This window comes from Leuciscus leuciscus, assembly GCF_965113295.1.
Source record: "Leuciscus leuciscus genome assembly, chromosome: 7".
Taxonomy (NCBI): domain Eukaryota; kingdom Metazoa; phylum Chordata; class Actinopteri; order Cypriniformes; family Leuciscidae; genus Leuciscus; species Leuciscus leuciscus.
In genome coordinates this window covers 31509761-31535945 of record NC_138731.1, presented here as the reverse complement: position 1 = coordinate 31535945, position 26185 = coordinate 31509761, and the positions used below count along the sequence as shown (strand labels likewise).

At 38.9% G+C, this 26185-nt stretch overlaps 1 protein-coding gene and 1 long non-coding RNA gene across 4 annotated transcripts in view; one reads left to right on the top strand and one right to left on the bottom strand.

Moving 5' to 3' along the window:
- The window catches only part of LOC309503785, a 247067-nt gene that overhangs the window by 11394 nt on the left and 209488 nt on the right, over positions 1-26185 (bottom strand). The window lies entirely within an intron of this gene.
- fgf14 (fibroblast growth factor 14) overlaps positions 1-26185 on the top strand; it is a 135276-nt gene that overhangs the window by 61813 nt on the left and 47278 nt on the right. Inside the window, exon 1 of one of the 3 annotated variants that reach the window (XM_082176571.1) lies at positions 14130-15480. The exons of the other annotated variants lie outside the window; for them this stretch is intronic. Within the exon in view, the coding sequence (XP_082032697.1) occupies positions 15288-15480 (193 nt within the window). The 5' untranslated portion in view covers positions 14130-15287. Of the gene's footprint in view, positions 1-14129; positions 15481-26185 lie in introns of those variants that run through there. 3 annotated transcript variants of the gene reach the window in all.

Here is a 26185-nt window from a genome sequence, read left to right as displayed (position 1 = left end):
TTAAATGTATGTGATAAAGATGGCTCCTTTGTCTTTCGGGACTATCAGGTATATCTAGTGATTTATGGACCATTTTTAAAAAGGATCTGTATGAAAAAAGACGTCTACGGAAAGCACTGGATGTCAGCTGATGGGTTAGCACTGTAAATCACGGCCTGATGGGCATCATGAAGCTGTGGCTAAAGAAGAGAGCCAATGGATCTTTACTTAAGATAGATGAGGGGAAGCAATCTCATTAAAGCCTGTCAATAAGACTTGCTTTCGCTGGAATTGAACACGTCAAAGAGACCTGGGCAGAAGAGGTGGGGAAAGAAATGGAGAGGACAAATCCTGCCTTTTCCCCCCCTCTAGCTTGGGCTATATTTAGCTAGTGCTAAAAGGTCACATACCTAGTGAAGTAGACAACATGAGCGCTGCTACATTTGTCTTTCTTTGTTTCTTTCTTTCTCTCTCTTTCTGCCTGTCTATCTGTCTCGTGTGAAATGGATGTATCCTGTCATGCTCCATTACCACTCTTTCTCCAGCCTGAAAGATGTCCTCCAATCTCTAAATTGAACTTTTGAGATGTCTACTCTTTTCATTATATTAACCCTGTAGCTTGTAGCTCTTCAGAATGGAAAACCATAGATTCTGAGAGTCAAGATAATTGAGCTTTCTTCCAGAATTCAGTGAGCTGCCTTACAAAAAAAAAAAAAAAAAAAAAAAACTCCTAAGTGACTGATTCGGAACACTGTAGGTAGCAACTCTTCACACCACACAAATAGTTATTTGCATAGAAGATGCAACTTTCACCTTATTTCATTAGAGTTTGGTGATGGCATGTTGCTAGACTAATGCTGTGAGTCACTAAAACAAATATAAATTCCCTGCCAATCACCCACAACATCCTAGCATTATGGATGCAGGTCTTGTATGAGTACACGTACACACATTTATCATTGCGCTGCGAAATTTTGCGGGGTAAATCCAGTCAATTCAATAGGAATCTACACAATCTGGAATTTTGCTTGAGGGCGAAAGATTTCCCCATGCAGATTTCACAATGGGTTCAAGTTGGTCATGCATTGATTTAAGCTGCTAAAGCTGCTTGGTTTATAAGTGACTATAGGCTATGTGTTAGCTGTGCTTCATACATCGCTAAATTATGGACAGTAGACCTTTTTTTCCTGCAAAATGTAATCGCAAAAAATCGTTTTTGTTCTCTATAATGTAATATTTCACTTACTGGAACCTTAATTGGACTGTGGTAACTTGCAGCAAAATATCAAAATGGCTAGGTTTGAATGGCTAGGTGACCTTGTCAATATGGGGATGATCACGGGACACATGCGTGACAGGATGATAAACCCATTAACTACATGATTTGAAGGTGCATGGATTAAACATGCAGTGCCTATAGATGGATCAATTAAAAATGCTGATGTGTTTAATGAATGACATGATTAACAGATAGTTCTCTGAATTCCCAACTTGCAGTGGGCGCAAGCTGTCCTTCTCACCTTCATACAAAGCATTTAAATCTCTCACGGTCTGTGTGAGAGTGTTGCACAGTATGTATAATTTGGGCCAACACACACACACACACACACACACACACACACACACACACACACACACACACACACACACACACACACACACACACACACACACACACACACACACACACACACACACACATACACTTGCACTCCTATCGGATCGCTTTTGGCTGCGGGCTGTTATCCATGCTGTGGGGTTCAGAGCAGTGAGAAACTACAGAGAGCCGTCTGTATTACGTAACTTTTGGAAGTGAAATAATACACTTCCTAATGACATGCACCAAAAGATCTTCTTGCTGATGATGTCATAGCAGGGTGAGGGCAGGCCAATAGATCAATCTGCATTTCACTGCACAACGCTCTGTCGGCCAGGACACAGAGCCGTAATGATTTTGAATGTGAGTAATGGCGCCTGCAGCAGTTCACAGGAAGCATGTCATCCAGCTCCGTAGCAGATGTTTCCTGTTCATGAAAGTGCCAGTGTTTGTTGCTTTTGATGACATTTAATATGCATGAATACCTGACTTCTCTTTTGTTTATTTGCAAAGAGCATGTGTGTTTAAATTGTGGCTAAATTCGTTCACAGGTCAGTGCTGTGGCTGTGTTTTGTGCTGTGATTAAATCAGTGAGGAATTGTTTGTAGTCTCTGCAGTGATCCCCCCACCCCATCCCCTCCGACTTCAATCTTGAAGTAGCCCAATCTGACCACTTGAGGGCATCTTTTCTGTCTGAAACGTGTACATAAAGGCCCTTTCTTATTTTGCTATCTGTCTTCTTATCCTGCCTTTTTATTCACTAGTATGGTAATTTTCATTTTGCAGCACACTAGTAAATAAGACACATAAACTACAGAAATAGCATGTCTAGACAAGTTGCCTTATTGGTTTAACTAGGAGAACCTCATTATGGAGCCTACGTCAAGCGGCTAAATATTGTGTTCAGGATGTTATGGTGAGTGTTGTATTATATTCACAATTCAGCTGAAAGTCTGAAAGAGTCATTACAGTATGACATAACGGATAATGGCTGTCATGAGGGATTGTTTAGCCACATTTTGCAGTTTGTGTCTGATAATGATATCACTGAGCTGTTCTCTGCTGCGCTCTTGACCTCCCTCTTGTGGATTTATAACAGCATAGCATAAAACAAACATTCATCACCTACGAAAACAAACATTTTCGAGCGCTTACTGTTCACATCTGAGTACTGTTATTTTTCTTGCTATTTAAATTTATTTTCATACAGATCCTCATTTACCAACAAGGACTTTTCAACTGAATTTGTCTTCTAATATCCTACCTTTTCAGTATTGCTTTACACAAATGTTAGTAACTACCTTTTTTTATTTTTTATTTTTTTATATATGGAGCTCAATAAATACATTCTTTGGATTTCAGTAATTTGCAATTTAGCTGATCTGACTGTAAGAACTATAAATCATTGTTTGCAGGTGATTAAGCCCCTAATCACATAAACCCTTTATATAATTTGTCTTTGCTTATACATTGGTCTTGTGTCTGCTCTCACAGGTCCCTTTGATTACTTACACTTTTTTTTATTTAAAAATAAATGATTTACTTATTGTCATATTTTACCCAAACCTGTATGACTTTCCTCCATCCGTCGAACATAAAATGTGAATTTTTAAAGATTATCCTGGCTGCACGTTTTTTAGATGAAACATCTTCTGAAGCTGTTTGATAACTTTGTTATGAGGAGCAGACTGAAATATAAGTTATATAAAAATCTTGGCAAAAGCCCTCTTCTAGATATGTTTATGAGTCTGATTTGTGAATAAATATTTTCTATGAAACCGTTTGTTCTTTCACAATTCAGAATGATTCACAAATCAGATTGATGTGGGTTAACTCACTGACTCAGTGAGCCAAAAATCTTTTTTATGATTTCAGAAGACTTGGAATACAGTGCACAAGTCATATGGACCACTTTTATGGTGCTTTTTTAAGGTCCAGTCCTTATTCATGACGTGCAAAACAACACAGAGCACCAGCATTAGTGGGTGAACTATCCCAGTACAAACCATGTTGAAAAAAAAAAGGTTTAACTTTTACTTATTTTATTCTAATTTCCCCCCCTAAAATAGCCATGGGCAAATAAACAATCTCTGCATAGCTATTCTCTCTCTCTCTCCGGGGAAATGGGGATTGTGGGATATGGATCTCAGAGCTGCTTCGGATATCCACTGTTGTGCTGTGTCTGTTATGGGAATGACATTTAAATGTGTGTTTTCCTTCAAGGGAGAATCTGTTTGCTGTAAATATGTCAGAGAGAGTTTATCATGGGTGCATAATGGCTGGTTTGTGTTTGCAGTGGTTGTACACACACTGTAAACAAGCAGTGTGTTGAGCAGTGTGTGGCGAGGTTATCGCACGCTTTCTGGAGGTACGTACACAGTCAACACCTCCACAGTTAGTATCTCAGTTCACACCTGCTATGATCACTAACAGTATTAAGTGCACTTCTGCCTGCTGTAGGCCAGATGCTAGACAGCTAATCTCTTTCCCTGGCCGATGAGAAGTGTCCAGGGCTGGTCTTCGTCTCTGTGGTCTCTGCAGCTGACCTTCCCTTGGCTTTTAGCACCTGGTCAGCAGTTTTTCAAGGCTCTGCAGGATTTAAAGTTCATCTGCAGAGATGAAAAAGCATTAAACCTTCTTACTATTGAGGACATAATTGGAGACTTAGATACGATTGTAATGTATTGTATAAATGGTGTAACTATAGGATTATGCAACATTAGCACAGATACTGTGATGCAAGATTGAGGAAATGTTCATGATTAACTTGTGACTTTTAAGATGTAAGTGACGTAAGACTACTGTACATGTCACTGACTTGCTAAAGTAGAATCACTTTTTTAAAGTGAATGAAAACAAAGTAGAATCAACAACAACAACAACAAAAAATAAACTAAAAACTGCCGTGTTAAAGTAAGGGCTTTTAACTAGGGGTGCTGTGAAGAGGATATGAAGAGTTCAGATGCAAAAGCCTCTAAGTGCCATTTGAAATTTTCTTCTAGAATGATCATTTTTTATCAAGCTCGTATATTTAAGTTCAGTAATTTCACTTAAATGGCAATGAAAATTACCTATTAATTGTAATTTAAGTGAAATTACTTAACTTAAATATACGAGCTTGATGAAAATGATCATTCTAGAAGAAAATTTCAGATGACACTTTTGGCTTTTGCAACTTTTGGCTTTTGCATCTGAACTCTTCATATATAAAACATACTGTAGAATTTTTGGAAACACTTTACAATTAGGTATTTGTTAACATCAGTGAATGCAATAGCTAACATGAACTAACAATGTTCTGCATTTATTCATCTTTGATAATATAATTATCATAGAGTAATAAATGCTTTAAAAGTATTGTTAATTGTTAATTCATGTTACAGTAAGTAATATTAACAAATTAAACCTTATTTTAAAGTGTCAAAGTGCCATTTCTAACTATGATTAATTCATTTCTAACTTTCTAACTGATGATCTGTTAGGTATTACATAACATAGTAATATTCGTTAATATTCTTAATGAAATTCAATTTAAAGTGTGGTAACACTTTATTTCGATAGTCCACTTTATACATTCTACTAACTATAAGTAACTTTGCAAGTACATTAACTTATTCTACTAACCCTCACCCTGACCTAACAGTCTACTAATACTCTGAGAGTTCTTTTTTTTCTTTTTTTTCTGAGAGCAAAATTACTAAAAGCCTACAGTAGTTAGTAAAATGTATAAAGTGGACTATCGAAATAAAGTATAACCTAAAATATGTAAAGTGAAATTATAAAGGATGATTACTGCTGTATTAAAGAAATAGTTAACCTAATTCTGTAATAATTTTCAGTAACACTTTATTTTACAGTGTCCTTGTACGTTACATGTACTTACCGTAGTAATACAAGTAAATTATGCATAATAACATGCAATTAACCCTAAACCAAAACCTAATCCTACTCTAACCCTATAGTAAGTACATTTTGTTAATTATTATTAATATATAATTACACTGTAACAATGACACCTTAAAATAAAGTGTAACCTAATTTTCTCACCCTTATGTTGTTCCGAACACATATAACTTTCTTCTGTGGAACACAAAAAAATAAATTTTAAAGGATGTTCACTCTTCTCTTTCTTACACAAACTATTGCTTTAACACAACCTGACTCCAATGGTACATGTTGACATAGCTTAAGCTTTCTCATTGTTTGGCATTCCAGATCAGTTTTCATGTGAAGCGATATTTAAGTCTGCAACAAAAGGTACAGTTCCTATTGATCTGTGGTTTTGCTAATTTTAAATGAGTTTCACTTAGGTATAAAATTACAACACTGTGATTTAATTAAGACCGTATTAATATTTCAAGCTGGTTCCAGGTCAGTTGGAAGGATCTCAGCACTGATAAGGCCTGTGTGTGTATGTGCGTTTAGAGTTACTTCTGTGCTGCTCTGCATGGGGACACATTGACAAATGGATCAAGGCCTGTTACAGGCTGTTCATGAGAGATTTATAAACCTTCCTCAGAGAAATATTGACACTAACACATTTCTAACACATTGTAATCTACCCCTGTCATTCAAAATAGCTGACATAGACATATCACTATAACAAATGTATGTTGTCAGAGTGCGAATTCATTATGCATTCCATTTCAGCCAAGAGAACAAATCCTTGGGAGCAAGCTAGGAAAAAAAAAATCATCCGTCATGAAGCGAACACGAGTGGGGGAAAAAATCCAATGAGCTATAATAAGTTGACCAACAGGGATTTTCCATGTAACTGCTGAAACAGGCAGTCCAGAGAAAAAGGTTCAGATTAGGGATGGGCATTAGACTAAGCAGCTTGCTTGGTATTAGCATTCAATGGATGTACCTAATAGAAATCCCATTTATCTCATGAATTGTTGGGGGTAGTGATGCGTCTCTCTCCCTCCGGCTTTCATGCTTATTTTGTCGCAGTCTCTCTTTCTCACGTTTGTCAGACTTCCCATTTTAAATAATGTGTGTGTTTTGTATGTAGGGGTTTGTGTGGGTGCCCTGCACGCCTTTGTTAGGATTTTTAGGTGGGTGTGTTCTTCTTACTTGATGTTATTTGCTTCAGACCAGCGCAAGAAACAGGCCACAGCATGTGGTGTGTGGGAGCAAATACACTGTGGACGATATACTGAAGGGACGTTCCCTGTGTGCCAACATCTCCTTTAGATGTTTCTCGCTCTCACACTCTTACTGAGATTCTGTCATCATGTTTGAATAGCTCAAATGTCACTGCAGACTGTAGGTAGGCTACATTTTTCCCTTGGGCTCCAGTTTGAGATAAAATGCATTTGATGTGTATCAGAGAGAATGATGGGGAAATAGTGGTTCAACACAACATGACCGTTAATGTCAGCCAGGGTTATTCCTGCACTTCTTTTCAGCAGTAAAGTCAGTCCTCCATGGCAGAGTACTGTCAAATAATAAGAAATGTCTTCTGTGCTCAAGCACAACATACTGTACAGTTTGACTCTTATGATCTGGTTCTTTTTGTGAATCAACAATAGTCTGATTCATGAACAAATGACTTATGATCCGTTTTGTAAAATGAAAAACACAGCGTGAGTAGTGTAAACCGATTCATAAACAAATGACTCTTATTATCTGGTTCTTTTTGTGGATCAAAATCATTCAGCACTAGGAGTGCAGTCCAATTCACAAACAAATGACTCTTATTATCTGATTCTTTTTGTGAATCAGAAACATACAGCATGAGCGTTGTTGTCCGATTCACAAACAAATAGTCTGATTCATGAACAACTTTTATGATCCGTTTTGTAAAATGAAAAACACAGTGTGAGTAGTGTAAACCGATTCATAAGCAAATTACTTATGATCCAGTTCGTTTTGTGAATAAAAAACATACAGTATGATCAGTGTAGTCTCATTCATGAACGAATGTTACTTATGAGCTGGGTCTTTTAAAGAGCAGTTAAGACTAAAGAGAGACAATTTACTGGGATGAATCCTTCACTTAATTTAATCAACCAGAGCGAATGAATCACTTATTAAACTGCAAGTTATCATTATATTTAGTGATGTCTGTATCATTTATTATTTATATTTCTATAATGAGCATCTCCCTGCTGCAAAAACAGAGTGTAGGAAACCCTGATGTCAGCTAACATTGACTGTGCACTGGACCCAGATGTTCCATAAAACTGAAATGAGAGCATTTGATATAGTGTGGATCTTTATAGCAGTGCTTTAACTTCAACTGAACTGAACATGATTATCATTCCAGGGGTTTCTCAAGGCTATACGCTTTTGGCCCATTTTTGTATGCTTGGAGGTCCCTTGGGTTTCCACCGGGAGATTACTTTGCAGAGTCCTTCCCTATTCTCTCTCACAGACCAGAAAAAAAGAGGGCTTTCCAGGCAGAGAATCAACTCATTTAAATTCACAGTGTCTGCCCAGGCTTTCTCGGATGAGGTTTTTTTTTTTTTTTTGCTCCAGTGCTGACAAGACACTTTTGAGTGTTGCATACTTAAAAACCGGATCAAAGGACACGCAGAGATGTGAGCTGAATTTTTAACTCTTGTTCAGGGAGCAGCTCTGTCTATATCCATCTCGTTGGAGCTTATCCCGGCATTTCCCACCCCCTGGTGGGAGTAACGGCGTGTGATGCGTTGTGTTCTTCTCTGTCATTTAGACTACACTCTCTCACAGAGAAATTCACTCTGCTCTCACTGTTCAGAGGTCAGTGATGAGCCAAAAGCTGTGAATATCACTGAGCACTGCTCTTCTCAGTATTATGGAACACGTCAACAGTGACTAAAAACCAATGACATCCAACCCCTCCATACACACACACACACACCACACACAATTTCAGTAATGTCATGAAACCTTTTACCACTCTCAGATTTTCTCATATTCTTTCCGGTCAGTGAGAAAACACAACTAAAAATGACATTAGGAAATCACAATACCACTTTACACATCCAAAGGTGTCAAGAAAGCTAAATTTGTCAATTTAAGAAAGTAAAATATGTGTGGTGCTTCACCATGCAAAACTCTTTGGGTCTTTGTCATTACCAGGGTTGTGGCAATTGCTGTGCAGTTGTTAAGCTGTTTTAGTGGTTACTACAGTGTTTATTATTTAGATTGTATGTCCAATCACTAGGGCTGGGACGGTTACCGCATTACCGCAATACCGCGGTCACATGACGCTTACCGCGGGTCTGAGCTCGTCACCGTCATCGCCGCAAAAAAATAAAATAAAATAAATAAATAAACACTGGCCTTCACATGTGTTCACGTTGTGTCTAATGACATGGATTCATTGATTCTAATGACATGGATTGTGTATAATAACATTGTGTCTTACATGGATTCAAGGTTTTCTAAACAAAACTTATCATCAAAAGATGGAGCAAATCCGACCTTTCGCAAGTTGGGGAGCGCAATGTTCCATGACACATAATAACATTCCATTCGTAGGCTATTGACTATAACCCCTTATTTACACTCTGTGGCGCGTTACGGCTGCGACGCGGCTACTGGAGCTGATCGCGCCCACTCTAGTCAATGCTTGTGTTTACACCAGCCACGACGCGGCGCGTTTCAGAAGCGTCTCTCCGTGCCGCTTCGCTAAAGATAGGCACAGTCTATTTTCGCCGGACACCGCGTCCAAGCCAAAAAAATGAAAATCATTTTCAAAAGGTTTAAAGCGGTTTACCGAAAAAATCCATACCGTCCCATTTCTTAGTGATTGGTAGGGCTGGGACGGTATGGATTTTTTCATACCGCGGTTGAAAAGCAAGAAATTACCGCGGTAAGAAAAAATCCATACCGTCCCAGCCCTACCAATCACTAAGAAATGTAACAGCATACCTCTGAAGTTGTCATATTATGTTAAACCAGAAGTATGAGCAATTATGAAGCACCAATAATTATTAATAATAAGTAAATAATAACAGTTAATGTAAAATAATGTATTTTGTTAATATAGTTAATTTTATTTTATGTTATTTATGTAGCACATTTAATAAAGGGAAAAGGCGACAAAAGTGCTGCACATGCAATTAAATTAAAATAGTAGCAATAAAAACAGGCACTGGAACACAAAACAAGACAGTCACAACAATAAAATTACACATAACGATACATATATATTTTGATCTCAACAGTGCCAGAACCAGTTACTCTAATATAATATAATTAATATACAATAATGTATTTTGATTGCTTATTGTTAGGCTAATTTGGTTTGGCCCCTGATAAAATGTCTGTAGTTTGAAGGATATGTATGGTTGTTTACAGGGAAGTGTCCTTCCTCATTTTACTACATTACTGACATTCTCACCTCTGTAATGAGATCTGTTGTTGATATTTAAATGTCAAGCTTAATGGCAAAACCCTCAAGCTCAAACAGACTTGTATTGATTTGCTGGACTCTTTTTTGTTCTTGTCTCATTAATCTACAATTTGATTTAACACAGGTGCTCGTCTTATAAGCTTTTAGCTTGATTTAGAGACTCGTCACATTTATTTTTTCAATACGCAGAATAACTTTGGCATGCACATACAGCCTATGCAAATCAGTTTCTGAATTGTTTTTTTTACTTAAAGTGAGAGAATCATATATGATGTATTCTTTGCAATGCAGTCAAGTTAGAGCTTGTTGTATATTTTACAGTGTAGCCTACTGCATACAATTTATTATAGAAGAATATGCACAGATAAAAAATATATAAACAATATGCACCAATACATGTTTTATTTTTTAACAACAATACATTTCTAACAAATTTAACACAGGATCTTCCCTCTTTCTACATTTAAATTAGCTGGTCATGTCCAGTTAACATCCTGGAAAGAAAATATGGCTATTTTGCATTTTTAATGCAATTCTGTGTAAACATAACTTCACTTTTAGCAGTCTGATTAAATAACTAAAAAGTTATTAAAAATGGAGGGTGAATTTGAGTGCATTGCTTTATGGGATACATAATTCCACGCATTGTCCTCTGCTTGTGTACTGCATATTTTGCCAAATGTTGTAGGTCAGAACATTTGCAATGTCCACATAATTGCATATAATATGAGAAATATGCTAATATGTCATTCAGAATATACACATGGTGTTTAGACATTATTGTCAATTACATATTTTGAAGTTATCTGGTTCTATGACACTGTGCTGCTATTGTAGATTGCAGACTGAGAATATGACTTTCTGATAGCCATTTTGGTTTAATACTCTATTGTATATATCTTTAATGCTGAAACAGCATATCAATATAACCAGAATTACAGTAATATTGCTTTAATGTTGTTTATAAGACTCGGAATTGCTGTCTCGATTTTTTTTGTTAGTTGTATCAGAAAAAAAAACATTGAAAATGAGAGAACAATATTTTTTTCTCTCTTACGTTTGATATCTCCTCCAGTAATTCCCTCAAAATGAGAGAGTTAATCTCCGCCACTTAAACAGAAAACTCATTTTCCTTTTAATCCTTTGATTTGTTACTCCCAAATCAAGTCTGCTATATTAGCTAAAGCCATTGAAGTAGACGATGGTGAGATTTCTGTTCAAAACACTACATTCACTTCCACATTCAAAGTCTTAGAGCCTCAGTGTCTTCAGCTTCTCAGAACGGTGACATTTCACCAAGCCGATTAAACCCCGATGTCAACAACACTAACCAAAAATCATTACTTTCTCCTCAATTAAATTAAACTCCCTTTCCCACCCCAACAGTGTGAAACAATCTGATTTAAACAAAGCACTAAATCTCCTGTTTTCCTCTCGTCTCAGCGCGTACGACGTTAAGTCCAATTTACAACTGCTGTCATCACGACAGCTAATAAAAGCCAGGCGACCCTAAAGGCTTCCATAGTGATACAAAGTATCGACTTGTTTATTTGGTGTCTCTGTCTGCTGTGACATTTCTTGAAGTAAGATTTAATTCTCCTGTTCTAGTCGCTCCACTGGGCTTTGGTGAATTTGGAGTTCTTATTCCCTTCCACCTCCATATCTCATCCATCTCTCTTTCCCTTTTATTATTTGGACAGCTTCAGAGCACTGCACATTTGTATAGAACAGAATTTGCAGTCATCTTATGTTTTTTTTTTTTTTTTTTTTTTTTTTTTTTTGACTAGCTGTCCATTCATGTGGTATTGTATTGTATGGCATTTCCTAGAATGACCATGTTTCATTCATCTTGTCAGCTAATGTTCATAAAAGACCAGGTGGAGGACAGCGTGGGAGGCTGGAGTTGGCTCACATTTATATAGCAGTTAATTAGTTCTACATCAAAAGTGCTTCTCTTGAATTACACATCTGTTCTCTTATGATCTTTGAGCTGTGCTGTTCGCATGGGTGCCTCTACATTAAACTCTAGGTAAAATTGAGCAAAATACAGAACACTTCAGCTCATCATAATTCAAAGTTCAAAGTGGAACATTGTTATTTAAGATTTTGCCTCTGAAGCCTTGGAGGAGATGGTCTCAGCCGGCTGAACGGCAATTGTTTGGGGCAGATCTTACTAATAATGTTATCTGTGAGTATAGACCCTATAAATGGCGCCATGTCATTGACAGCCAGGCAGAGAAATGCGCTGTTACCTCGGTTGAATGTGCAAATGGGTTCACTATGGAGTCTCATACATTCAGAAGGAGAAAGCATGTAGGTATGTGCACAATCTCATATTCATGACAATGCAGTTGTCTTTCTTTTCTTTTTTCTTTTCTTTCTTTCTTTCTTTCTTTCTTTCTTTCTTTCTTTCTTTCTTTCTTTCTTTCTTTCTTTCTTTCTTTCTTTCTTTCTTTCTTTCTTTCTTTCTATCTATCTTTCTTTTTCTTTCTTCTTTTAAAAAAAAAAAAATAGTAATCTCTCATGCGTGCAAGTTGATTCAGATATTTGGTCTCTTTTTGTCATGGGGTTTGCTGTGTAGTCCATTTGCCATCTGATTGCTTCCTTTTATTTTGAGTAAACGCTTCTGAAGCGTAAAGTTTCCTGCCATACACTAAAGATGAAATTGGAGAGGAATAGGTAAAAGATCCAATTCTGTATTCATGAGACTCAGAATAGAAGAACTAAGAAAATGCCACAGGCATGTTCTTTCATTCCTCTTTTTATGGTTTACTGCAGTCGCGTTGATTACTGACTTTTTTTTTGTTGCATAATCTCGTTCTTTTTCTGTGCACAAAGTCATGTTGTCAGACTATAAAACAAGACTGTTTTTTTTTTTTTTTTTGCATTTACTATATAAATGTTAAGCAGCTATTTATAACAGCTGCATAATTTGAATTTATAAGCTATTAGCCAAAATTATTGCATTATATAATGCTTTATATCATCTGTTAATGTAATACATTAAATAAGGCTTTTGGATTTATATATTTTCAAATATATTTACATTTGAATGTCCATGAAGTACATATGTCTTAATGTTAATGGCTTATTCATGAAACCTAGTGATCTGTCTGTGCTATTGTAAATAAATGGAGTCATAGTTAAGCTGACAGTGTCCGCTGCTGGCGGCTGCTCAAACTGCAGTGGCTGCTTCACCGGCAATGATGCAGACAGTTTTAAGCTCTCATTATTTTTGCAGTCTGGTATTTCTGTGCTCATAATGATTTGTATGCTTATAAGGTCAGGTTTTTTAATTTTTTATTTGAATGCAATAAGACTAAGAATGTCTATGAATGTGTATATTATTAGATTTAAATGCATGTTCCATATATTTGTATATTTTCTCTGTAATCTGCTCAAGCAGTGACCGGTGTGGAAATACCATACCAGAGTTACATTGTCAGTCTGGTAAAAGGGGTTGAAAAACATCAGGGGGGATGAAAGACTGAATATTTCATTGCAGCGACAAACAGCAGATGGCCCTCTTGAGTTTTTCTTTTTCTTTCTTTTTTTTTTTTTTTTAAATTCATTCTCTGTGATTGTGTTTCACTGGTGATATTAATCTAAATGAGAAAATACTGCGTGTTATTGGGGCATGATATTAAATTGGCACCCAGCCCTTATCGCAACACTCATTACCATATGATTAAAGAAACAGACGACAGATATATGTAGGCCTATAGAAACACAGACACTCATCCGCACAATGCTTTACATAGGTGTGTTTGTCTAAAGCACCGGGGGTCTCAATAGCACCTCAGAGGTGTGCTGTAGTCCTGGTTCATTTTGCACTCGTGCGGCGTGCGGTTGGTGGGGTTGAGTGAAATTAATTTCTCAGGCTTTCTGTCTCATAAACATAACATCAATTGTTTGATAGTTCCTAATACAAGCAATTCAGGGAAAAATAGCCTACATGTTTTTTTTGCGTCTGAGATCTGTTAGATAGAATATGGCATCTGAATATATATAATTAAATATTTTTTGGCGCATGTTAACTGCTTATAGCTTATATAAACACTAAATTATATCAGACGATTCATGTGATAAGATGAATTAGCCTTTTTTTTTTATGTCATCGTCGGGTTTGAATCTAATTATCAGCCCGTGCACACAGAGAATCCTTCCGTGCACATATATATACGGACATTGAGTGAAGGGTGGGTTTTTCTCGTCTTTGAAATGATGGCAAAGGAGGAGTTTGTCGTTAAGACTTGTTGATGACCCGTGAGGCTGAGGCGGGAAGCGCGTGGTCGTTAAGACTTGTTGATGCCGTTGATCTATGTGACTGAGGCGGGAAGCGCGTGCGCCTCAGTCGCTCCAAACGGTTGGAGACCGAGTTGGAGGATGAAGAGGAGCATTTCTTGAATATGTTTTCTTTCCTGGCTAACGTTAGCACTTATGCTGCACATTTGTGTACTCCCGCTTCTGCCAAAGACTTTTTTATTTGAGTTTATTTATTTGTTCCTTCCCGTCACACAGGGTAGACGTCATTCTCACCGGAGCCGCTCGGTGTTACTTACATTTTCTCTCTCTCTCAAGACATGCTGCTTTAGAAAAGGAACAAACGCACATCGTTATTGAATAACCACGCGACCTAGAACATGGGTCTGAATGGGGAGTGATCGTCTGAGGAGATCCCTTATCAACACCTTCGTTCAAACTTCAAGTCACCGTCGTTGCGCCGTCGGTTATTCTCAAGATGAGTGAACGTTTGAACAGAACCGGCGTGGATATCTGCTAAACTTGGTGAATATGTGAGACATGAATATGTGTAGTCGCAGGGCTCCACCTGGGAGACGAAGGTGGTCGCGTTTCTCCGCTTGACAGCTCAGAACGAAAAACGCTTTGTTTGTTCAGACTCCGGGAGTGGACGTCGCTGGCCAGGGTGCTGAATTTCATCAGGACCGGGTCAAAAATAAAGGAAGGAAAGTGACGGCTCGGAGAGACTCTCAAGCGTGACGTGAATATATTTTCATATTCTATATTTTGGAGCAGCCGGGCAACTCATGTCAGAATCATATTCCGAAAACCATTGTGAAATCAGGAATGAAAAGTAACCTGCGTGACTTCGAAATGCAAATCGGAGAACATGTGAAATACGGACAGTTGAGTAATACTTCACCTTTGTATTCATTATGCTAATTCAGTGTCTTATTTCGCCGTTCGTGATGTGTGGATATCTTTGATCATCATCCGTGCATTTCAGAGGGCAGAGCACACAAACAGTCGCAAAAATGGGACAATAATTGAGACAGATCGGGCGGTTTGTTGTTGTTGTCTGTGCTTTGTGTGTAAGGAGTTCAACAGCCCTGTTTTTGAGACATGGCAGCGGCGATTGCCAGCGGTTTGATCCGCCAGAAGAGACAGGCACGGGAGCAGCATATAGACCGACCATCCACCAACAGGAGGAGAAAAAGCCCCAATAAGAATAAAGGGCTTTGCAATGGCAACCTGGTCGACATCTTCTCCAAAGTGCGAATCTTCGGCCTCAGGAAACGCAGACTACGACGACAAGGTGTGGGAAGTTCCGTACACAAACCATAATTGTGCATATAAGAAGTCTATGCTATGTCTAATGTCTTGAGATAATACGCCCACATTTCATTTTCACATCCAGCTTTGACAGCAAGGGACCTACGGCATTGGGATGCTGTTTATCTCGACGAGAATAGCTTATAGAGTTTGTATAGACTTGTGTTGTGTCTTGACAGATTTCTTTGACAGACAGTTTAATTTCCATCAGTCTGCAAATCTGTCATTATTTTTCAACACAAATTGTTAAGTCAGTAATAAGACCACGCATTCAACTCAAACCTATGTACGTCATACTTTCAAAATAATACTCAGTATTGTCTCCTGTTTTTAAGGCCACATAGCCTATATCAGAGCTAGATAATGATTTTTTTTTATACTAAGCTAGATATATTGTTTGAAATATTCTGAGATTTGGCAATCTCTCTCCCATTTGCTATACCCTTGAGAGGTGTTGTTAATGTGGAATTATTGGCACGTTTCATGAATGCAAGTAAAGCAGCAGGTGCCCAACGTGTTGCAGAAAAAAAAAAAAAAATCACTGTATCACACCATCAGTAAACAACATCCAATGACAGCTTATCTTAATGGAAATGCCAGTGACACAATATTCAGTTTAGGTAAGATTAAAATTAAATTAGAATAGATTTCTGTCACCCCCAGAGTAATAGAGACCTGTTCAGGTGAAAAAATAAATAAAATATAAAATAAATGACACGACTTAAATATTTATTCTTATAAATGTAAGTATTTAGATTAACAAATACAATACTACATTTTATTCATTCAGCACTTTAATATAGCAATTTTATTTATATAGAGAATACATTTATATAATCAGAAAATAAGCAATTTTTCAGGAAACAATTTATCTTATAAATTGACAGTCAGCTCAGGACAGTCATATATCATATGTTATGTTGATATATGATATAGTTATGTTGTAATGTTGTAGTATATGTTAGCGTATAATCACAGCCCGGGTGTTAAAGACTCATTTTTAGAACCAGAAAATATTTGTGTGTGTATTGTGTGTACATTTGTGTGTGTATTGTGCCTGCATGCAGAAATAAAAAAAACATTTTTTTTTCAATTTTTCAATAGATGAGCTACAGTCTGATAAAACTATAATAGAGGTGGCGATTTGGCATTCTGTATATCATGGTACCTGTCAGAGATGTCCAGAGAGGAATCTTGCACAAATAAGTAGTGAGTAAAAGATGTAGCTGTTGCCAGGAGAAACTGAGAGTGATGAATTAGCCCTGCAACGTCTCGGCTAACGTGCACCTGTGACGGCCATCTTATTACAGATGGCGAACAGCTCATGGCCTCCTCTTACACTCCTAGGTTTCACTTTTTTGGAAAGCTGCTTCTTACAAGGCTTGTAGGTTAAGCTTACCCATGATGTCACTATGTACAATTACACGTGGAGAATCGAAAACATTAAAATAAGGTGTATTTAAGCATTAGCTGTTTAAGATGACTACCAGTGCTCACAGCTGGTTAGACAGCCTCTTTTGAGTCCTTCTGCCTGTTGCGTTGTTGCCTGAGTTACTTTTGACGGAGCACCCCCTGGGATTTACCTCATTAATTTCCCATTGCAGCTAGATTTACAAAATCTTCAGTGAGCATTTTCACAGCCTTGAGGGCTCACCAGGGGCTCTCTGAAGCTGAGCGTTAGCCTGCCCACCCTCCTAGGCTCTTTCACATGTAGCCTGTGTGCTCAGGAGAAATCATGGTTGGCTTAGTGGTGGTAATTTAGTAGTGGTCACAAAAAGGACACTTTGAGCATAGCTTTTGAGCATAGCCTCCCATCATACGAGGCAGAGATGCTACATCCGTCTCCATTTTAACTCTGACTTTTAGGTCGTGACATACAGACAATAGGAATAAATCCCCAGAGTATGGAAAAGCATCTACAGACCATGAACTAAGACATTTTGCCTTGTAGCAGTGTAGTAACAGAAATCAGAGAAGACAGTAGTTTAAAAAAAAATCCTCAAGCGTATTTTCAGTGTCCTTTCGGTTTGTCAAATGTCTGGCGAATGAACGTTGATAATAATGCCAATATCAGTTTGCCAAAATAGAGGTACAATTTTTTTTCCTCCTGCATATTTGGAGTACTGGTGTGGACCTCAGGTTGTGATTTCAGGTTTGGTCAGCGCCCCATTCAAAAACATTAAACAAGAAACAGTCCTGATATACTGTTTAAATGTGACTTTCTTGACTCTCAAGCAAAATGCTATTATTGATTGGTTTGACCAGATTATTACAGAGATAGCCTATGTGTCATGTTGCATTGATCCATTATCATTGAACATTATCATGCTGTTTTTTCCCCCCAGACTTTTATAAGTGTGTTAGCACTAGTAAGCACAAGAAAAGTTTTAATTTGGGTTCTCGCTAAATTTTTGCCATGATTGTCATCTAAAACAAATTTCGGGGATCAAAAAATATTTATTGGCTCATAGGGCAAAATTGAATGAAGAATCAATAGTAACACAGTAATTAATAAGAAAACCTAAATATCTCAGTATTTTCAAGCAAAGCTTTTCCAACATTGGCACAAGGTCTTGCTTTGGTTTGTAAGGTACCATTTTGATTTAAGATGTCAGAACGGAAACAGACTATTTCAAATGCCCAGTCAATGCTGTCAGTTGTTACCAAAGTCTTAGATAAATGTATATTATACAGTCTGATAGTTGTATGTTTTAGCTTTTACCTAGGATTTCACTGGGGTCACAACAATGTTGTAAAATTGGAAATTACTTTAGGCTGGCATAGGTATTTTAGAATAAAGGTTGATTAAGGCTCAGTATAGGTCAGATATTGAAATTGACCAACTGTTGGCATATTTATTCTTTTGATGCTGCACCTTTATGCCATTTCAAGCCATCCATGTCTAATATATGAATGGCTCCACAATTCTAATAATATGAGGTGGTTGAGCTGTTTGTAAATGTCTATGCCTGACTTCAGAAAAAATCTGAGAAACGGCTCCAGACATGAAAGGTCCCCGTCAAGCCGGTAAAAACAAGTACATCTTTCATTTATTTCAAATCTCTTCGTTCAAAACAGAGAGGTTATCTTTTTGATTGCATCCCTGAGTGCAATTTTTATCCTTTTTACTCCACAGGACATTTTTTGTCTCATGGCCATGAAAAAAAAAACATTGTTGTGAAGTGACTGCTTACTAAAATGCCCTGTGGCAAATTCAATTTATACATTTAGTTGGTGGAAGGTTGAACAAGTTCTTTTATAGCAAACTGTATAACTCTAACCTTATATTCAAGTTTCGCTAAAAGCATGTAGCGAACCAGGAAGAGTGCAGAAAACATCTGTATCAATTAACTGCCCCAAAATTAGATAGGTTTGTGGTATTTATTGTCATTTTGTGCTTCTGCATTTATCCACTGTGAAAGTTCAGTGCTCTGATGCTTATTATCCGGATAAGTGATAAATATGACAGAGATTCTTCACTGCAAGACATGGTTCAACACGCTGTTTGGACGTTACGTGTTGCGTCCAATTAGAATGCTCAATGGAATGGAAGACCACCAGTGGAGACTAGCTTTTAATCTCTCTTTATGCTAAGTCTCATTAAAAAGTCTGATGAATCTTGCATACACTCAATTAGTCCTGACTGAAAGTGCACAGCGCCTCCTTTAGTCTTGAGTGTAAGGTGGTGCTTGTTCTTGCACTGTGTAAATTACTGAGCTTGATGTCAGTTCGCCTGTAATGACTAAATTACTCTCCGGTTTTACACGTTTAATTCATTTCCGCCATGTTCCACAATGTTATGGCTGTAACAATGATATTCATTGTTATTTATAGAGGTGATATATATACACACACACACATATACATTAGTGCTGTCAAATCGATTAATTGAGTTTTTATGTGTGTGTGTGTGTATGTATGTATGTATGTATGTATGTATATATATATATATATATATATACAGTATACACACATACATATTATAACATATTATGTTAGATGAGATTAATCGCGATTAATTGATTTGACAGCACTAATATATAGTATATATAATATACAGCACTCTCTCTCTCTCTCTATCTCTCTCTCTCTCTCTATATATATATACTATATATTAGTGCTGTCAAATCAATTAATCGCGATAAATTTTTAGCGTTTTTTCGCACATTTTTTTATTCCCCATGTCTTTTTCATAAAATCATATGAGTTAGGCCTACATCAATATTTGGGAAGAGAGTATGAATCTCATATTGCTAGTAGTTCCAAGATTTTATGTAATGGCAGGTCTTTCTCAGTCCTTCCTTTGACCATGAATAGTGCGGGTGTGCTTACGAAATCTGGAAAAGCCCTTCTTCTGTTCCTGAAGGTCTATAGTGGGTCAATCACATGTGGTTAAGTCTGCAGCTGGCACTGTGTGCAGTGAGACATGCCCCCCATCCCTGTCTGTCTGATGATAGCTGCCTCCACCTGTCTGTCTCCTTCTGTTTCTCTATCCACCACACACACACAAAACCATGCACCTGCTGCTAACCTTTTATAAGGATGAATGTTATGAACATCAATCATCTTTAAAAAATAGATGTATTTCCAGAATTTTCAGATGTCACAATGCCTGATTCTTTATTCTCAGTGTGACAATAAAGCAGTTTGTAAAGGTAGTTTGAGGTATATGATTATGATGGATAATCCACCCAAAAATGAAAATTCTGTCAACATTTTCTCATCCTTATGTCAATCCAAATCGATGAATTTCTTTTGTCTGTGGAATACGAAAGTGGAAAATTTTGAACAACATTGGAGCCCATCGACTTCCATTTCATTTACGAAAACAAACAAACAAACAGATATTTCTCAAAATATCTTCTTTCATGATACACAGAAGAAAGAAATAGTCATAGTTTTGGAACAACATTAGTAAATGGTGACAGACTGTTTTATTTTTGGGTGAACTATCACTTTAAGCTATTTTTTATGGAAAGGAGTGATGTTCTGTATGTTGATTACATGGATACCATTTATTTACATTGATTTTGCTAACATAAGCTTCGTTATGATTTTTTGATGTGTAGAGATAATGTTTAAAAACTCATTTTGCACCATTTGTGCTGCAGGCATGAATTATACCTCACATTGGATGGCTTGTCGAAGAGAATTGTGCTATGGTTTTTCCCTGATAGGTGATAAATCAGTTGAAAAAACTGCCATTCATCCATCCATCCATCTTCTTCCGCTTACCCGGGGCCGGGTCGCGGGGGCAGCAGTCTAAGCAGAGACGCCCAGACTTCCCTATCCCTAGACACTTTCTCCAGCTCTTCCGGGGGAATACCGAGGCATTCCCAGGCCAGCCGGGAGATATAATCCCTCCAGCGTGTCCTAGGTCTTTTTCCCGGGGTCTCCTCCCGGTGGGACATACCCGGAACACAGATGCCCGAGCCACCTCAGCTGGCTCCTCTCGACTACTCTGAGCTCCTCCTGAGTGGCCGAGCTCCTCACCCTATCTCTAAGGGAGCGCCCAGCCACCCTGCAGAGAAAGCTCATTTCGGCCGCCTGTATCCCGGATCTTGTCCTTTCGGTCATGACCCACAGCTCATGACCATAGGTGAGAGTAGGAACGTAGATCGACTGGTAAATCGAGAGCTTCGCCTTACAGCTCAGCTCCTTCTTCACCATGACAGACCGGTACATCGACCGCATTACTGCAGAAGTTGCACCGATCCATCCTTCCCTCACTCGTGAACAAGACCCCGAGATACTTGAACTCCTCCACTTGAGGCAGGAACTCTCCACCAACCTGAAGCGGGCAAGCCACCCTTTTCCGACTGAGAACCATGGCCTTGGACTGATTCTCATCCCAGCCGCTTCACACTCGGCTGCAAACCGTCCCAGTGAATGCTGGAGGTCCTGGTTTGATGAAGCCAACATGACAACATCATCCGCAAAAAGCAGAGACGAAATTGTGTGCTCCCCAAACTGGACACTCTCAGGCCCCTGGCTGCACTTAGAAATTCTGTCCATAAAAATTATGAACAGAACCGGTGACAAAGGGCAGCCCTGCCGGAGTCCAACATGCACCGGGAACAAGTCTGACTTACTGCCGGCAATGCGAACCAAGCTCCTGCTCCGGTCGTACACGGACCGGACAGGCCTTAGCAGAGGGCTCCTGACCCCATAATCCCAGAGCACCCTCCACAGGATGCCACGAGGGACACAGTCGAATGCCTTTTCAAAATCCACAAAGCACATGGATTGGTTGGGCAAACTCCCATGAACCCTCCAGCATCCTGGGTAGGCTGAGGAGAGTGATCCCCCTGTAGTTGGAACACACCCACCGGTCCCCCTTCTTGAAAAGAGGGACCACCACCCCGGTCTGCCAGTCCAGAGGTACTGTCCCCGACCACCATGAGATGTTGCAGAGGCATGTCAGCCAAGACAGCCCTACAACATCCAAAGACTTTAGGTACTCAGGGCGGATCTCATCCACCCCTGGTGCCTTGCCACAGAGGAGCTTTTTCTTAACTACCTTGGTGACTTCAGCTTGGGTGATAGACGAGTCCACCTCCGAGCCCTCGGCCTCTTCTCCCTCAATGGAAGATGTGTCGGTGGGATTGAGGAGATCCTCAAAGTATTCCTTCCACCGTCCGACGATATCCCCAGTTGAGGTCAACAGCTGCCCACCACCACTGTAAACAGTGTTGGTAGGGCACTGCTTCCCTCTCCTGAGGCGCCGGACGGTTTGCCAGAATCTATTCGAAGCCAACTGATAGTCCTTCTACATGGCCTCACCGAACTCCTCCCAGGCCCGATTTTTTTGCCCCCACAACTACCCGGGCTGCAGTCCGCTTGGCCTGCCGGTACCTGTCAGCTGCCTCAAGAGTCCCACAAGCCAGCCAGGCCTGATAGGACTCCTTCTTCAGCTTGACGGCATCCCTTACTTCCGGTGTCTGCCACCGGGTTTGGGGATTGCCGCTTCAACACTCACCGGAGACCTTACGGCCACAGCTCAGAGCGGCCGCGGCGACAATGGAGGTGGAGAACATGGTCCACTCGGACTCAATATCTCGGACTCCCTCAGGATCCGGTCGAAGCTCCGCCAGAGGTGGAAGTTGAAGATCTCTCTGACAGGGGACTCGGCCAAATGTTCCCAACAGACCCTCACAGTATGTTTGGGTCTGCTGAGTCTGTCCAGCTTCCTCCCCCGCCATCGGATCCAACTCACCACCAGGTGGTGATCAGTTGACAGCTCCGCCCCTCTCTTCACCCGAGTGTCCAAGACATACGGCCGGAGGTCGGATAAAACGACAACAAAGTCGATCATCGATCTCCGGTCTAGGGTGTCCTGGTGCCACGTGCACTGATGGACACCCTTATGCTAGAACATGGTGTTCGTTATGGACAAGCTGTGACTAGCACAGAAGTCCAATAACAGAACACCGCTCGGGTTCAGATCAGGGGGGCCGTTCCTCCCAATCACGCCCCTCCAGGTGTCACTGTCACTGCCTACGTGTCCCCCAGTAGAACGGCCCCCAGTCAGAGCACTTTACCAGCACCCCTCCCAGAGACTCCAAGAGGGCCGGGTACTTTGCACTGCCGTTCGGCCCGTAGGCACACACCTATCCCCAACCCGAATGCGCAAGGAAGCAACCCTCTCATTCACCGGGGTGAACTCTAACACTTGGCGGCTGAGCTGGGGGGCTATAAGCAAACGCACACCAGCCCGCCGCCTTTGACCATGGGCAACTCCAGAGTGGTAGAGAGTCCAGCCTCTCTCAAGGAGTGTTTTGCATGAGCAAGCACCACATATATTTTCTTCAAAAAATGTGGAAATGTAATTTTCCTTATATCCTCTCAATATTGCATCCGTTAGTTTGGGAATGCACATGGAACCATAGCTCATGCCCATCTCTTTGATTGTTCTTTGTTTTTTTTTTCCTCATAGTGCCCGTCTAAGTAAATTCTGAGGATATCTTTGCTGTCTTTAAGCGTCTCAGGATGCTGTCTCAGCGTTATCTCTGTGTAGGGGGAGGCAGATATCATAAAGCACCACTGTGATTAGCATTCTTTGTATCTCTCTTTCCCTTTAAACTCGCCCTCTCCTTCCTTCCTTTGTTCTTTTCTCTCGCCCGCTCTTTCTTTTTCTCTCTCCACCTTTGATGTGGCAGTACCTTCAGCCCTGCCCTAGCGTAACACAGGCAAATCCAGGGCAGCAGGCCAACTGTAAACAGCAGCATTGTACCTACATCAATATGACATGGTAGTTATTTGTTTACCAGTGTGGAGTTAAGCACAACAAGGCTGGTTAAGTGTATCACAGCAGACCCTTATAACCAAATGAGACAATCCTTTGGTTTTTCCCTTCCTGTCTCTTGAAATTGGTGTCACTCGCATCTATTTATGTGATTACACCCCGAGCAGTGTTTGCTAAAGCACAACACAGCCTCCCCAGAGTTAAACATCCAAAGGTAGTGTTTTTGTTGTTGTTTTCTCACTATCGTTTTACAATCCTCACGTACTGCATTTACAATTTTAATGGAATAGTTATTCAAATTTTTTTTTGACTCTTTCTCATGTCATTCTAAACCCGTATGACTGCAAATTTTGCTGATGTCCACATATTAAAACTTGGGACATTATGATTGATTTGAAGACACAATTATTGAAGTCAAAACTGGAGAAATGCATCTCCCTGTGTAATTCTTCAAAATACTTGGAATGAGATAATTTGGTATGAATGCTTGTTGCTGCTTTTGAACGCTCCTCCACCACATTTCTACGGTATTTAGATGAGTTCCAACAGTGCAAACTGCTGTTCTGTGTCTTTCTGAATTAGCACCGTCTAGTATGCACACGTCCGGTATTCCCTTTGCGATACTTCTGAGCAGACGCATCTGAAAACAGCGTAGCTGTAATGTGTGTATTAACTCTGAAGTTAAGAATGTTTTGATAGAACCATCCTTGGTTTTTTAGTTCCTTTGGATTTCCACTCTCATATGACAAAACAATCTTTTCCTCTTACTGTTCTAAGCAAGAAACCATGACAAACACAGGAGAAAATTCATACAGAATCAGTTATTGACATAAAAAGATCTAGAGGGGACACACTTTCCAGTATCTTTATTTTTTACTACAGTATGATATCCTCAAATCCAATTTATTTATTTCCAAAAACAGACCTGTGACAATTTCTGCATGCAAAATCAGAGGCATTTTTTATCATGAAACCTTTTCCTTCTGTTTATAAGTCAGATTACAGTGCTACCCAAACTGTTCATGTGAACAGCGACTCACTTGCCTGGTTACCTCAGTGATTTGTCTGATAAATTTGACTGTTGATATCAAATTATAATTGTCTTTGTTTCTTCTGCTATTCTGCTTTACAGTTATCACATTATAGTAACAATATAATATAATTTTATTATTATTATTATTATTATTATTAATAAGAAATAATGTATTCCTGTATGGCAGGGCCGTAACCACCATAGACATTGAGGGGGACAAGCCCCTCCCCCTCAATAATTAGAAATGGCCAAATTGCCCCAAAACATTTAATATTCTTGCTGCTTGCTCTGCTGCCTTCCATTACGCTCTGCTTTGAATGTTGTTAAGATGACAAAAAGTTTTAAAAGTTACATTTTTAGGCTGATCTGCCTCAGTGGTCTAACAGCGCTCATCAATGTCAAAATGACTGAGATGGCCAATCAGATCAAAGAAGGCAGGCCTTACTGTTCACAGAAGATGAGTGCGAATTCCAACATGATGCTTTAGTTTTAATGGTGGAAGTGTGCGTGGTAAGATATCCCAAATAAATGTTTAGCTACTTACAACGGTTTTACGATGGAAATGTTCAACGACTGACAGTAATATCTAGTAATGCAAACTACTTAACTTGTTTATAATGAGATTTTGAAAATATACTATAATTTATGTGATTCATGTAATTCATAACTGAATGTGACAATAAATGTTTTGCATTTTTGACATATTAAACATGAATAAGAGTGAATGTGTGCATATTTTAAAATAAAACAGTATTTGCAAATAGTTGATTACTTCATAATTAGACCTACAACTTTTTTTGCCATTCTTATTTGTTTTTTATTTGCTTAAATCCCTTTTAATCACGTAATTATTTAATTATTTTTAATAATGCCAATACATGGTTAATATACTGTATGTTCAAGACATGGTTACGGTCTTGCTGTATGGTACTTCAGTACTTGAAGGTCAAGAAAAATCTTTATCAGGCCCAGCTAAAGAGGGCGCTACTGAGTTTACTTCATATTAAAATCACTGCACAGCACAAAATTCATCATAGTTAATCCAGGACAGATTTTCTTTACATCTTCTCCTTAACATTTAGCTATCCTTTTGCATAATCATGCTCACCCCAAAATAAAAATGTTGTCATCATTTACTCACGCGGATGTCGTTCCAAATCTGTGTAATTTCTTTCTTCTGTGGAACATAAAATATAATTAATAAAATAATAATGTTTTTTTTTTCATACAATGGCATTCAATGGGCTCCAGTGTTATTTGGTTCCCAGCGTTTTTCAAAATATCTTTATTTTGTGTTCTACAAAAGAAAAAATACAGAGTTGAAATGACATGAAATGAGGGTGAGTAAATCATGACAGAATTTTCATTTTTGGGTGGACTATTTCTTTACATTGTTATTGTGATTTATTG